The sequence below is a fragment of the Dromaius novaehollandiae genome, chromosome 5, assembly GCF_036370855.1.
Source record: "Dromaius novaehollandiae isolate bDroNov1 chromosome 5, bDroNov1.hap1, whole genome shotgun sequence".
NCBI lineage: Eukaryota > Metazoa > Chordata > Aves > Casuariiformes > Dromaiidae > Dromaius > Dromaius novaehollandiae.
Genome location: NC_088102.1, coordinates 65,756,889 through 65,772,509, shown reverse-complemented (window position 1 = coordinate 65,772,509; position 15,621 = coordinate 65,756,889). Strand labels below are relative to the sequence as shown.

Sequence of the window (15,621 nt, the reverse complement as noted above, 5' to 3'; positions counted from 1 at the left end):
GCACCTGAGAAATCACACTCCAGCTAGGACAGCATTTCCATGCTCTGCGCTGTCCTGTGGCCACACTGACCAGCTCCACCAGAGATCAGAGAAAGTCTCTCTTCTTCACATTCCTAAGTCACTGTGATTTTAACGCCACTCCCTGCATAGCCTTTCAAACACCAGGCTTTGAAACAAGCTGCGGATGCAGCTGCCGAGGCCTTTGGCTTTTCTACAGCTCTGCGTTTCTGCCACTGCCAGGCTAAATAGGAGGCTGGGTTCTTGCAAGGAACCAACCTGCCTGAAAAAGCAAAACCAAGGTTGGCCTGCAGCTGGCCAGGCTCCAGCAGAAGCAGAGGACACATGAACATGAGCCATCTTTGCACGCTCACCACTTCTCTGGTCACCGCCACCCCCCATGCTGGCCTCTGCCAGGGCATGCCTGCACAAGGGTCTGCAAGCTCCCAGGAAGCACAGCCAAATGTATTTGAAGATGTAGAGCCACTGTCACGTATTATAAGAAATCATTTGTCTCCAGCTGTTTCATTCATGTTATATTTTCATTTCAGCTGGTGCCATTTGCATTTTATAGCTTCATAGCTGAATAAATTTAGTTAAAAATTTATTAACAGGCTTTGGTTCTATTTCTAGTTATCCTCCAGAAACATGTTAGAGAGCTGCAGCCAAAAACCCTGTACATGAGTCTCAAAGCCAGCCCTAGATTAAAATGTTGATTCCGTCTCTGCAGGAAATCAAACCCAGCAGCTCTAGATTTACAGCCAGGTTTTGAACACCTAGATCCAGAGTCTTTAGATCCAGTTTTACCTCTCCATAATAGGCTGGATGGAAATGGTGGGTTCAGGAAAGTTTGGTTAGTTTGGGTTCCTCGCCTGCTGCGCTGAGTCCCAGAGCCCTCCCCCCCAGATCTGGTCTCACAGTTTCAGATGATATGCAATACATTAAATACTAAATAAAGCCTTCTCTTCCAAAACAATCTTTACGATTGCCTTGCTGATCAGAAACAGCAGGAGACATCTCTGCTGACAAAATCAACCTTACAACTGTAATTGTTCGCACCTAACACACGGCCGCAGGAGACCCAGATAAACTCTGCTGTGGTAGATGCTATCAAGACTGAGGAAAGCATGGGCTTGTCCGTGCCAACCCAGCCATCCAAACACTCTCATTTCCCTTCTATCAAAATATGCATGCACAGTTCCCGCAGGAACAGAGGGAAATGCTTTCTTAATTACTTTAAAATAAAGAAAGAGAGTAGTAACTGATTAGTACGTTGGCCTGAAGAGAAATGAAAGCACAAGCGGGGCCATGTCCCTCTCCCCCAGTACCTTATTGATGGAGTTTGGTGTCTGCGGTGTCTCATCCTTCAGCGCTGATGGGCTGTTTCCTTCCACGTCCTTCCCTGCAACAAAGCAGCACGATTCAGAAATGGAAGATTTCTGTGGAAAATCACAGCTAACTTGCGGCCCCAGGAGGGCCATTGCTAACAGAAAGCAAGAGCAGGTGTCGCGAGCAACAACAGGCACACTGAGACCACACGCACAGACCTTAGAGAGCTCGAAATAACCTAGGTCTACGTGCTCGGGCTACGCAACAAGTACGGCTTAAAACTGATGTCTGAAAACACTATGGTAAACCAATGCAATGGTTGTAAAACAACACGATGGTCGCAAAGTCCTGCATGCAAGGGCTAGAAAACACCGCAAATCAGGTTGCTTATGCCTCCTTAATCAGCCCCCTCGCGTGTCTGCACTATGATGCAATCCTTAATTACATTACCACAGTCTGTTTTTTTTCTTACACATCTCATGCCTCATTCAGAGCAAATAATAGATGGTATCCAGCTTTAAGAAGCTATTCAATACGCTAGCCTCCTTGGTCAGTAGCTGGCAACTCTACATAGATGTGCTTGATAGCATGCTTTGTTTGACAAATAATAGCCATGATCATAAAATGTTACAGAAGACAGAACTCCATCTAGACATAATTAAGAAAAAACATTGCAGATCGATGTCTTCCGACCAAATTATTTGTTACAATAAGAAAGTTTAAGTTAATAAGTAGCATTTATGAAAACCATGACATTTTCCAATCATTGTAGGGAGATATATTTTCTACTACCTAAATATACTAAACTCTCAGTACATTATACATATTATATACTAGTATTGGCATACGTAGTCCTGGTCCAAGCAATAAAATGAAATGACAAATGCTGTTCTTTCTGCCAAGTGTAATCACACCCTTACAGTAAAAGAAAGCACAGAGCTTCTATTAAAAAAAAAGCCAAAAAATAGCATCTGATTAGACTAGCTTTTTAGTGCCAAGACAGTCATTGTTATCCAATTGCAATGTAGTTTTCCTTTGAAAATTGTTAGCAATTAAAGATTCAATACTGGCTGTGGTAAAGAACCACCAAGACAGGGAAATATAATCCATTCGCAGCACGCTGCAAACATGGGAACTGTGAGAAATGCATTTAAACCTTTGTGTGGACAAGTCTTGGAAACAACACCAAATACAAAACCAGCGAGGGAAACCCTGGCTCTCCCAAAGTCAGTAGGAGTTGCCACAGACATGTCAGAAGCTGCAGTGTCTCCTGCAGCCTTCAGCAGAGCCACTGAAGAAGCCAAGCACCATGAGAAAAGCTAGCGGCAGAAGCTGACTGAAAAATAAGTATGTTCATAGTCCTGTTCTGCACTTCCACTACGGGACATGAGGGAGAACAAGCTGACGCAGAAGGCGACTACCTCCAAGTGTAAGCACAGAGGGAAGCACGTGCGCTGCCCAGGTGGGGAGCTGAGGCAGAGGCGGGTGGAGGAGTCATGCGGTCACATAGGAAGGTGGCTAAGCACAAGAACTGGGAACCTGGATCTCAACCTAGTTTCTTACCTATCGCTCCTCCCCTTCCAACACCAGTCTCTAGCGAAAGCACTCAGAAACCTGATGTCCTCAGGCAGACTGGCTACGGGAAATTCCCAAGGGCCCGGATATGTGCCTGTCCCAGTGTGCCACCGTGACAAGCGCGATGGCCGTAAGAACTGCTGTGCACTGATTAGGACCTGAATTCCCATTCCTTCTCCGACGGTGCTTTCCTCTCTACAGCCCCCATTCTCCCAGATGGAGGCAGAGGCGGTTGGAATAAACTCAAAGCCGTGTAGTTCTTGCACTTGTTTCCCATGAAGAGTTTTTTTCCATGCTTGTATGGGAAAGTAACATATGGTCTAAAAGTTCAAGCAAAGTTAATGAGAGTCAGCTGCTGCCTGCTCTGAGGGAAAGGCATCTATTCGTATAAGCGAATTCACATCCATTCTTTATTATGTCTCATTTCTTAAAGAATGCTTCACTCCAAGGTGATATCCGTACCAAAAGCCTGGACATTAGATATTTTTGTGTTCTCTCAGTCATATGGTGGAAACCACTTGCATCTAAACAATGGGAGTTCTGGACCATCCCTCAGAGGGTATTAGGAAGAACAGGAACATGCAGTTGTTCTCTCCTATACACATTGGTTACAGAGATTCATAAAACAGTTTTATGGAGCAGCATATACTAGTTCCTTATGCCAAAAACATTAAGCATATTGGCACTTGCAAGGGAAAGGCTACTTTCTGGAGGTGAGCTTTCTTAGCTGTCTCGAGCAAACTTGTAGCCTTGCAGAGGGAGAGAGCCAGCTCTCATTTAGAAAGCCAGCGACACCGAATCCCTTCTCTGCGAGTTTCACAAACAGCCATACACATAATTAAATGCATCAGAAACCCAAAAGAGCACAAGATATATAGCCACCTCGAGAAAATAAAGAGGAAACCACATAAAAACATAAAAGGACCTAAATATTAACTTGCCTATGGAGGCAGAAGCTCTCATCTCCCTGACCAAAGAAACAATACCCACACCAGAAGCAGACCTAAGGCTCTCTCAGGCTTAAAGGACCAGCTACTAACACAGCTATTGCCAAGTAACGTGCAGGATTTCAGGAAGGGGATTAATGGTGAGCATGGAAAGAGGCTTCAACACATCATGAAGGAGACTTCCCACACTGCAGTCTGGAGGTTGTACAATTGAATGACTGATACCTTCTTTTATCCTATTATATCCAGATCCTTTTCAGAAGAGTAACTATTTCCTTTGTTTGGTTTTCTGCTGTGCATCAGTCCTACAGGTGAATTTTCCTTTCCTCTTTATACTGAATTATTGCAAAGAATAACACAGCAAGCATGATTGATCAGTGGTAAGCAAAATTATTGGGTTATTCAAGGATTCACTATTAGCTCTACACAGCAAGAGCAATTCTTTTATAGACTTTTTGATAAAGTAGCTGGTCAACTACAAGAGAAAATGCAGGCTCTGATATGTGGCAAATCTATCAGCAATAAAACCTGCCCCAATTCCATGAATGTTACTGCAGTAAACACCAGCCACATCATGTACACTAGAAATTTAGTTGCATGCATATATCACAGTGAAATTCCCATATTCATTAAAGTGCTTCTTTTAAGATGCAAATAGACTAAATTTTTAAAGACTCACAGCCTAGTCAATTATTAAAAAAAAAAAAAAAAAGGTTCCCTAAAAGTTCTTTTAGCTACCCCTCCAATAAATTTCTGCTGTCTTGCAAACATCCTACCCCCTGAAAGAAAGAGAAAAGAGAGCATTTCTTTCCCCTCCTTGCTATGTGAAAAGATGACATGGGCAAGGGGCATGAATTAATGTCTTTCTCTTTCTATAAAGATTACAAACCAGAGAACATGTCTTCCTCAGACTTTTTAGTTACCATGTAATAAAGACTTACACATGCCAACAAGAGGAAAGAAGTCAAAGAACGATGAAAGAAGTTGCTTGTGAACAAAGTCTGCTGGGACCAGGAAGCAAAGCATGGTTAATCTGGAGAACTACGTGGCTCAAGGCGCTCGTCCTGCTAAGCCCAGCAAAGGTCATTTGGTCAGGCTGTTACTACACGTCTGCATAGATTGCACGTATCGGCAGCGAGCTTTTCAGAAGTCCCTACAGGTTTGAGACATATGAGATTTCAGGTGTCCCATTTAAGTTATCCCTGGTTCGACGACGAAAAGGCTGTTGAAGCTTCCGATGATTTCAGCCACAGCCTGGACTGTTTGGCACTGCTGAAAATAGGTTCCTCATTGCCTTGAAGCAGGGACCCACAAATAGAGATACCTGCAAAGTCAGAGGTCCTTGAAATCTTTTCACTGAAAGATGATTAGCTCCTGAAACCCAAGCCTGGCTTTGCTTGACATCTGCAAAGCCTGGAGAGTCTGCTGAGTGTTACACACAGATGAGCACTGAAGGCTTTTGACACATGCTATATTCTTTCTCTACCTCTCAGTGTTTCAAGACCTCACCAAGGTGCTGTGAGGTTTGATTATTTAGCACTGACATGGCAACCACAAATGACAGCTCTGTAAACTTGCGATGGCTGCCTCAACCAAGTCTGAGGCACTTGTTTACAGACTGGAGCTGAAGCCTTTTTTGTAGGCTGCAATCAACGGAAGAGATTCAACTGACTGTTTATTACAAGCAACAAACACTGAAACAATAAAATGAGCTCTATTTCATCTAGATTAGATGCTGTCTAACAGACTCAGAGCAAAAAAATATATATATAAAGAGAACACTTAAAGCCAGCCTGCAGTTCGCTGCAAACTGACAACAGTACTGGGAAAAGTGCTTGTAGATATTTACAGACCATCAATCACAGAAAGTCTGCTCTTGTAATATTTATCCTGGGCTCTGGATCTGAACAGGGAACACTGCTGTTAGAAGTTTGAAAAGTGTCCCAGGCAACACCTTAAAAGAGCCTGACATTTCAGGGAAAACACAGCTAATGTCTCAAAGCAGAAGTGCCCCAAAACACTAATCATTTCTGAAACATGAGGCCATGCAGTGTTCAAAGGGCTTTGAACCCCAACTCGGATGCCCTCAGTTATTACTTAGCGCCACGGCAGTGGAAGACAGCACTGGGTAAGCAGCACCAGCTAGGACCTGGTGATACCCATGCTGCACGAACAGCTGCTCCCTCATTTCCACATTAACTTATTTCTCTTTATTTTCTGCCACCAAAAAAAAAAAAAAAAAAAAAAAAAAAAAAAACCCTATTTGCAGTCAAGCACCTGAAGGTCTGCAGCAAGTTTCAGGTATGCAAGACAGGCGGTACAACTGCAGCAAGAAATGAGACACTTGGCACCGGCACAGCAGAAACCCACCTGGGCTGAGCGGGTAGATGTCGTTGTCGGTCCCGAAGAAGAGGTTGCGCGTCAGCTTGCGAGGATCGACCTTCTGAGGGGTGGACGAGGCCGGGCAGAGGGAGAACCTGCGCCGAAGGAAGTTCTCCTCCTTCATGGCATGAGCTGTAGGGGTTTTCTGAAAAGGAAAGAGAGAAATAGTTCATTTCGAGACACAGGAAATCAAGGTTTCACACACAGATAACTGCTGCTTCAAAGCCACCTCATCCTAAATAGCCTGCCAGATCTTTTTATAGCATGCCAGAAGGCTGTGTAGCAAAAAAAGTGATATTAGTTAGAAGCTACAACTACTGATCTGCTGACTCCCAGTATTTGCAAACTTCAGGGAAGCAGGCTACTGCTCCTCGGTGAATCCTGCCACTGTAACATCCTCCACGCCACAGGGATCTCTCTAGGAAAATAGCTACTTAGTAAGCCTATCCAGTGTACAGCTGCTAAAATTCCTTCTTTTGTTTCTTTTTAAGATTTTGGAGTCTTTCATAAACGTAACACTATCAGGGTCAGCAGGGTTATGCCATCTCCCCCAAGATTTAGTCCAAGCTGCCTAGAGGAAGACCAGCTGCCAGGAGCGGAGAGCAGCAAGCAGGGTACTAGGACAGAAAAGCCCATGCCACTCCTGCCCTTATTTCCTAAGAGAGCACATACAAGTAAGTAATTTTAGTTTTCTTCAAAATGACAGTTAAATCAGCCTCGCAGTTTGATCAATAAGACAAGCCTTAAAGAACAGCATGGGTCTCCCTGAAAGCCTCCCTACACCCCTGCACATGAGCCTGGTGGTACTGTGCTATTTACCATCACTGGACTAAGCTATTAGATTACCCTGACTGAAATTAAAGACTTTTTTATATCTTTTATTTCTTTTATAATCAGCATTACAGACCATGAGGGCTGCTTCCTCTCTCAGCAGAGGGACCAGTGTGCGATGAGCATGTCCCTGTGCAAGGGACTCCCCTCCTGTATTTTATCTGGGTTATCATAATTATATTTCTTATCATATTTCATAACATTTTTATTATAGTAATATTTTTCCCCTAGAGAGGTGAGCTACAGTTCTCCATTACTGTCCCTTGTTGGAGGGTTATCAGCCCCTCATGCAAACACTCCCCCACCTGTTCCCACTAAAGTGATCTGGGTTGACAAAACCACGTTAAATTGCAGCTCTTCCTGAACCTGGGAAGGGTTAACCACAGGTATGAGCGCTTGTCACCTCCAAGGGCCGGCCACCTCCCCAGGCAGTACCACTGCCGCGCGCCCCGTCGGCCCCACAGAGGGAGGGCAAGTTCAGGTCCGCATGGTGTTTTGAGGACATCTCTAAAAACGCGACGTGTTATCACTCCCGCCCCAGCGATGTGGGCGTAAGACACTAACAAGTCATCAGCAGCATTTCACCACCACCGCTTCGCGTGACTTGCAATGCAACTGCCTGGTGAAACCCTCTGCAAACACGCGTTGGGGCTCCCAAAGTCCTCCTGTTCCCATTGTGGCCAAAGGCAGCCCCAGAGCACCAGGCAACTTATCTTCCTAATGTTTGGCATTGTAAATAACCCCTTTTTTGTACAGATACTGTTTTGCAGCAGAGACCTCCAGGGGGAGAAAAGGAAAGAGAAAAATTAAAGTTAACTTAAAAAAAAAAAAAAGCAGCTAGTTACATGTCTCAAAGCAGAATACTCAAAAATAATCTGGGTCTAAATAGCTGCTTTGGGAATGCTAACGCTGAGCTATTTTCTGCCCTTGTTCCCAGAAAGGCCATTGCAGCTCTCCCCCTCTGAAACTGCGCTTGAGCAGCTTTGAGCAAAAGCAGACCCAAGGGACCCGCTCTCTGGACAGCGGGGACCCGACAAGGCTGAGCTGATGGTGCACGAAGCCCCTCAGAGTCCCAAGTCCAGCCAGTAGAAAGCTGTCTAGGGACTGAGCTACCAACAGTAGCACTTCTGTCCATCCTGCTCTCATGGTGGAGACTCTTCTTGACATGGGGACACAAAAAGCTGCATTCAGCATCATTTTGACACAGCAATAACACAAGACACCAGCTGAGAACTGCCACCAGGTCACAGATGTTGGTGGCAAAGCTTCTGTGGGCACCAGAGCAAGAGCAGGTTGCCTGGCTAGTTGGACATACTAGACTACATCTCCTTTCAACTGCTTCTATATGTATAATGCAGGGAAACCAATGCTTTACCATTCTCCTCACCTATTATTTTACACCATTCAGCCACAGGATAATTGACAGAATTATTATGCTGATGCTCTCCCCTTTCCACACTTATTAAGCCACTAGCTTGACAGCAAGAAATCGTGTTGTCCTGTTCAACTGAACAGCCAGTGGGCGATCACAAAGGAAAAGACTTTTTTCAAGCCCATAATAAGCTCTGGCTCCTCTCTTACAGATCTCATTATAAAACTACAGCAGCAGCTCATGTCTTTTTGACCATAAAGCTTAACTGTAGTGATTTCACTTGAAATGGGTTCTTTGCGGCCAAACCTCTCTAGTGGCTGAAGCTCGCTGAGATGCAGCAGCCGCGGGCCTGCCTGCTAGCTGCCTATACATGACCCTACACACCTGCTGTCTCACCGTCATCCTGGCCTGTTTTCACGGAGCACCGGACATGGCGTTGCTCCAGCTGGTTTATGAAGACTTTATGGGAAAAGCTCCCTCCTAGGGCTAAGCCTCACCCAACAGGCTGTTTTATTGTCTGTGTTTTCGTGGGCTTCACTTCTACTAAAAGTTAACGGCACTTAGACCTTTCCTTCAGTGGGCTGTATGGTGTCTGTGCAGCTCAACTTACTTATCCTTTATTTAGGGTAAAAGAGGAGACAAATGTCAGCCCACAGCTCATTCTCTAAAATCACCTGATCTTAGACTCCCCTGACATTTTTTCCAGAGAAAGGCTGAGATAGACAGGCTTAACCTACAAGATTTTACCTTGTTATGCAGAAAGTGCAGTACAAAATTGTAGGAAAGGACTTTTCAGTATGTTGGGTTTTTTGTACATCAGACACTTTGATCCTTAGTGGGAGAAAATGTAGTTCACATTATTATGATTCTACAAAACACCTGAAATTTTTGGTTTAGCTTCCCAAAGATACCTGTCTGTGCGTGTATGCATCTATGTCTACCGCGCTTCATCCTCCTTCACCTCCCACCACCTTTTGTACCACTGGCAAAAGTCAAGGAAATTTATAGATCTGTATTTATAGGAATAGAAAACTTGAAGATACTAAATTCTTAAAAGCTACAAGAAAATCAATGGCCAGTAAAGGAGGGAAACCTGTATCCTCGCCCCCTGAAAGAAGGGCAGTATTACTGGACACCAGAGAATCCAATACAAACTGCACATCCATAAAGTTGGGGGCGGGTGGGGGGGGGGGAGGAGCAAGCTCCGTTAGCTCACTTACCCAGAGACCTACTTATTGTATCTGTCCATAAGGGTCTGCCTGCCTAACCTGGCAGATTCCATAATGCTCGGCAGAGTGGTGGGTGACATCGAGCAGTCAGAGCCAAGGGCAATTTTCAGAAGTGATTTAATGGGAAACTGGGAGGAGCGTTCAGCATTTCTTACACTGGAGCTCTCTGGATGCCCATATAATCCAACCTCAGCCCAAAAATCACCTGGGAGATGGGAGGGGGCATATGCAAGGGATGCCAAGAGTACAGCCTTGTGCTAAACTGACTTTTACCATTAACGCACAATTATCTAGAAAACATACAAAAACTAACCAGTCATAAAATACCAGGAAAAAAAAGCAGCAAATGCAGAAGATACACTTCCAGACACAGGTGCTTTTGGTCCTAGACTCAAATCTTGCATGGCTGATTTGAGGACAACACTGTTGTTCTGAAACCCAAATCTACTTCTAAATCAGTATGTTGGAGGTTACTTCAGGATGTGACAGATGCTTCACGCAAGCCAGTTCTGTGAGGGCTTGAGAAAGACAGAGATGGTAGAAAGCAAAATTGGGCAAGAATTCCAGAGGGCCAAAAAGGAAATTTGCTGTATATACAACATATACATACAAGTATATACAGGAGGGCAGCAGCAAATTTCATCCCCTACTCCTGCCTCCAATACAAATCTAGCAGATGAGACAGGAATTTGTCTAAAACATCAGGCCTTGATTTTGAGACTCCAAGTGATACAGAATCCACAAGCTCTCTTAGAAAATTAACCTCATTGCTAAAAATCTACATCTTACCTCTTGTATGAATGTATCTGGTTGCTAGATCTTTTTGTGTTTTAGTATACTAAAGATCCCTTTACTAAAGTGTGCTGCTCAGGTCATTTCTGGCCTTCCACTATGTGGTCTTGATCATAAAAATGAAGGAAAGGTAATAACAGAGAGTATTGACGGAGCCGCTAAACAGAGTATTTTTCAAGATTGTCCCTTGTGTGTTGACAGCTCTTTAAGCCATAATGTACTATTAAGTGGGAGCTGTTTGCCAGGGCTTGAAAAGGAATAAATAATTCAGTAGCAAGAAATAAACTTCTTGCTAACCTTGTCTTTGTGACTACTTTATCTTTTTAAAAAGGAAAAATGTGGCAGATGGAGTCTGTGTCAAGCCATCATGAAACACAAGGCCTTGGAAGTGGGGAACTTAACAGGGTGCAAGTACCCAACGGTGACTTTTGCTCACAAACAGCTTCAGTAATAGCCAACAAAATAGAAACCTGGCAAGAATAGTAGTTTTCTTCAGAAAACCTCATAGTTGCCATTACAGTGGATGGGAGCTGCCAGCGCTCTCCACTTCTGACACCGGACCCATTTTGGGTGAAGGCAATGACTAGTACCATTATAGCTGAGATATGCTGGTGCAGAGATGCCTTTCAGCGTGTCTTCTCTGCATTTTGGGCTTTCTATGCTTGCTGGGAAGATAGTAGCACTTTTTAGCATCTGGCCTAAGGCTTTGGGGGATGGAATTTTCCTGGCTCTATCTTTAAATTTTCTAGGTTTGTGACATATAATTACCACTGAGTTAAACATTGTACAAGCATTATGCTGCCCCTACCCTCTGCAAACTGGTGGGTAGATTGGTTTGCTTACTGTCCTTTTCAGCATTTTAAAATAGACTGCAAATATGCACATCTCTATAAATAGTTCATTAAAGGTTTGGTATAGCCAAGAAGACTGTGTTAGTTAAAGGGGGCTCTTAACTTATTCAAGGCTTGGTCCAAACAACCTTCTCTTTTTCTGGTCGTTAAATATTTCCCAGAAATCAAATTAAAGCCTATTTTGTATTCACAATAGTAATTTACTCTAGAATCTGCATCAATAAGGAAAATTAAATCTAAAGATACTGACATTTCCTGATTCAATTAACCCTGAGGAGCTAAAATTTTCATGAATGAAAAGAGAAGGCAAATTGTTTGCAGATACATTTCCAGCTATTACAGTCCCACAAGGACACAACAAGGAAAAACAGCAGCACATATCTTCCACAAGAGTAAATTATTAGTTCAGTGGTGCACTGGTGATTTACATCAGCTGACAAACTACCAGTCAATTCAGAAATTCTGTGAAATTCGTTTCTGGAAGCTTTTCCTAAAACACCTATTTGTAAGATGGTTAATCGGACAACCAACCCCCTGCTCACAGTTAAGTAAAATCTGATAAAGTGAGAAGTGCCCCTGCAGGCGGTTCTTTAAGTAACCCATGTTTTTGGTTAGGGATGTGGCAAAACACACATATTATAGCCTACACTGAATGTTTGGGCCATCATGGTGTTTGTTGGAACCTGAAAAAGTGAAGTTATGCACTCAGCTTCGTGACAGGTCCAGAGCAGGGAATAAATAAGGTGGGTTACTGAAGAACACAAATCTGCAACCATGGAACAAAGCTGCAAAAAGACAAAGCCACAGTTTGTGCTATTAACGTTACATGTATCAGTAAAGATTTTTCTTAGCTGCTTCAGCAAGCTCAGGGGCTGGGCTGATGAGTCCGTGCAGCACAGGGGCAGCACTTGCATGCCCAGCCTTCTCAGTAGATTTACAACCCATCACCCTCCATGATGAGCAAAGACCATAAACAGCACAACTAAAGGCAAAAGCAGGAATCAAATGCGTACGCTGAGATAAAAAATTAACCCAGGTTACTAGTTTTGGGAATCCCTATTTGATTGTGGGTTAAAAGAGCAGGTAGGTAGGAGCACAAACTGCAAAACATTTTTATTTGATGTGTAGGAAAACCTCACCTTACAGATCAGCTCTGCTTTGGACAAATGTCTCCTGCAAGCAAACACGAGCCTGGTACTAAAGTCATATTGTGTTTGGGAGAGGGAACACCACACTTTTACAGCTTAGAAATGGGCTTTGTGTACTGCAATAAGTACTAAATACACAATCCTCATGTGTTTTGTCTTAAAATACTTGCAGTTTACTCTGTAAACATTAGGCTAGAGTTTTGTTCAGAGTAAGAATATCAATGAGTGGGTCTCTGAAAGGAATGCTTAATTTTTACATCCATCTCCTCTGACCTTTAAACCATAAATTGATTGTTATGCAGAAGGCTATTAATTTAACAAAGCATATTAAATTTTCCACTAGCACTGAGGGGCCTCTCCTGACTTAGCAATTTCCCTGGTCTTTCCCCTTGCTAACTACACAGACCATACCTCACTTGCTGTAATTACAACTAATACATCTGCTTTAATTACTGCCCTCTTAACGGTAGGCACATGCAGATTTTGATGTTTTGCCCCTCTCTCGCCAGAGGGGTGAGAGTCCCCAGCAGTCAGCAAAAGACAGCAGTGAACAGCCTTCCTACAGACCTCTGTCTTACACCCCTTGCTTTATCTGCAGTAAATCACACTCTGCATTATCTCTTTTAGGCCCTGATTCCTGAAGGCATCTCTACTGGCTAAACATCATCCTCAGGCAGTTTCTCAAAGCACCCATCCATGCAGGAAGGTAAGGTGCTTTCTCTGAATCCTGTTCAGTACTTTAATCCTATGTGCTAATATATTCAAGTGAGGGCAGCCAAAAAGTAAATCACAGCTGTTCAGCATACAAAGAACTGAATGCTTATCCATCTTATTGAATTTTTATCTAAAGTCTACCATTATTTGGTACTGATATCAGTAGTTGTCAGTCTTTTAAACATGGAAAAAAGAAATCAAAATGTAGATTAGCAAAGACTGCCCCCCCAAAATGAAACGTACCACCAAGTGCACATGCAACGTATAGGAAGACACATGCCCTCACCGATGCCCCTTGCTCTCTCAATGCCATTTTCATACCACACACTAGCCCAGAAGCTCCAGTAAGTGCCTGCTTTGAAACAAGCCCAGGAGCTGGACCTCTCCCTCCAAATTTCTGCTCATCTAGAATATTTGTGTACTTCTTTAATTTAAAATTTCAGTTAAATGACACAATGATTCATATGGATATCATAGCTAACTCCTGCCAGTAAATTTAGGAAGAACTCCAGAGGCTGTCAGAGATGCACTTACATCAAAATTAAGGTATAAGTGCCACTCATGCGCATAAACATAGCTCAGCTTTGACCTAGCTAGCTCGAGTATGGCTAGCAGGGCACTGCTCTGGACCAGCCCGCAGCAAAAGGCAATGCTCCCCCTGACTTCAGTGGGTGTGAGGCACCAAAAAAATAAAGCAACCCCGAGCGCTGAAAGCTTTGGTCTAGTTAAACAAACAAGCATTCAGTTATGAATTTCTGTACAAATAATATCAAGCCCAAAGGCAAAAGCACTGGATGTACGACTCAAACTGTCCACTTGAAAAGCCGATATGAAGCTTTCTGATTCCTTTTTATTGCTGCTATTAATATTGATCGCTCATCCTCCAGGGAATTTTGTTTGCTTATGACGTGCTGTGAACATATCTCCGAGCCTCATCATTTCAGGAAGCGAGTCTCTGATTCCCATGAACAGTATTAACAAGCCGTACAGATGTAAACTGCATCCACCTTCGACACATTAACCTTCCCAAAGACTATCCATAATTCAGTGTACGCACTGATTGGGGAATGCTTCTCTCCCAGTGCCCTGTACTTCTTACACACGCTGTTAGTAATATCACCCGATGACTTCCAACACAATCCTTTCCACTGGCAGCAGCAGCCCACATCTTCAAGGTCATTTTTTTGGTCTTGATATTTTTCTTTAAAAAGAGCATATTAAACAGCATCATTACAGCCTCGTACTGCTATCTAAATCACATAATGAGATCATATTCCCTTTTAATGGAAGGATCCTACTTCAAGCTTTAATGACATTTAAAAAAGAAACCTGACTACTGCAAGCCTTGCTGATGACTTTCTATGATATCCACCTCTGCTTTTATGTAATTAAATCTAGAAAAGATTGTGCCTCGGGGCTGCCCTCCCACCACACAATTACTAGGAAATACCAAGCTAATTTTAAGACTCGCTTATATGCTTGATAGTGTCCTCCTGACACTAGTCGCTTGTTTGTGAAATACTGCTCCCTCGTAAGAAAAGGAAACAAAACATCAACAACAAAATCAGACCATCTGCATCCAAAGAACAGCCCAGAGATGGGGAAGTCACCGAGCGCTGTGGCACGGTGCTCCAAAAACGCTGAATTTTCCAGTCTTCTGCTTTGCTGTTTCTCCTGTCAGACCCAAACCAGCGCTGTAAACCTCAGGGGCCTGGACAAAGAGGGCAGAATAAACAAGACCAAATAAATCTTAGGTAAGTGCATCTATTTTTGAAAAGATCCTTATATGTCCCCTCTCTCACTTTTCAGACTTTTGGTCGCTGTAATTACCAGTGTCTGCTGTGCTGCAGCTTAAATTTAGCGTGTCACCTACACTTCCTTGGATACAGCTGCTATCCCTGACATTTTAATGAAAATTAACAGAGTATGCGTTTTTGCATGAACTTCACTGTTTCTCAGATGAGAGCACCAAACTCTTCCTTCGACAGTTAAAAGGCAGCACAGCAGTTATTTCAGTCCTAGGGTTTTAATTAAAAATCTCTGTGGGAGAAAGGAAACTAGACAACCCACAAAGAGCATTTCAGGTGGGATTTATGCCATGTTAAACGAGCCCAGAGGACTCACGCTGTGCACGGACCAACAGCCTCTCCATGTCCACCTCAGCCCTTTCCTCCACACCAGTTTACCCAGTGAAAACCAGAAGGCAGGACAGACTCTGAGTTCTTTTTTTTTTTGATTCAGCTAGAGCAAGCTTTAGGTAAGCAGGTGAATAAACACACCCACGTCATACAAATTTAACCATGCATTTCTCTTTGCTGATCTCCTCCTACCTGTTGAAATAGTTACTGTCCCTGTATTTGCACCGCTGACTCCTCCGTTACTCATACGAGCTGTGTGCGTGGGGGGCAGAAGCCAGGCAAAACCTCTTTGTGCGAGTTATCAGCCATAACTAGA

General features: G+C 43.5%; 1 protein-coding gene across 7 annotated transcripts in view; it reads right to left on the bottom strand.

The window, feature by feature from the left end:
* Nucleotides 1-15,621, bottom strand: part of OSBPL5 (oxysterol binding protein like 5) — a 114,665-nt gene that overhangs the window by 50,525 nt on the left and 48,519 nt on the right. For all 7 annotated transcript variants that reach the window (XM_064513124.1, XM_026092761.2, XM_064513123.1 and 4 more), the window contains exons 2-3: nucleotides 6,219-6,375; nucleotides 1,326-1,399 (exon numbers count right to left, since the gene is read on the bottom strand). In XM_064513124.1, coding sequence (XP_064369194.1) covers nucleotides 1,326-1,399; nucleotides 6,219-6,354 — 210 coding nt within the window. In that variant the 5' untranslated portion in view covers nucleotides 6,355-6,375. The remainder of the gene's footprint in view (nucleotides 1-1,325; nucleotides 1,400-6,218; nucleotides 6,376-15,621) is intronic.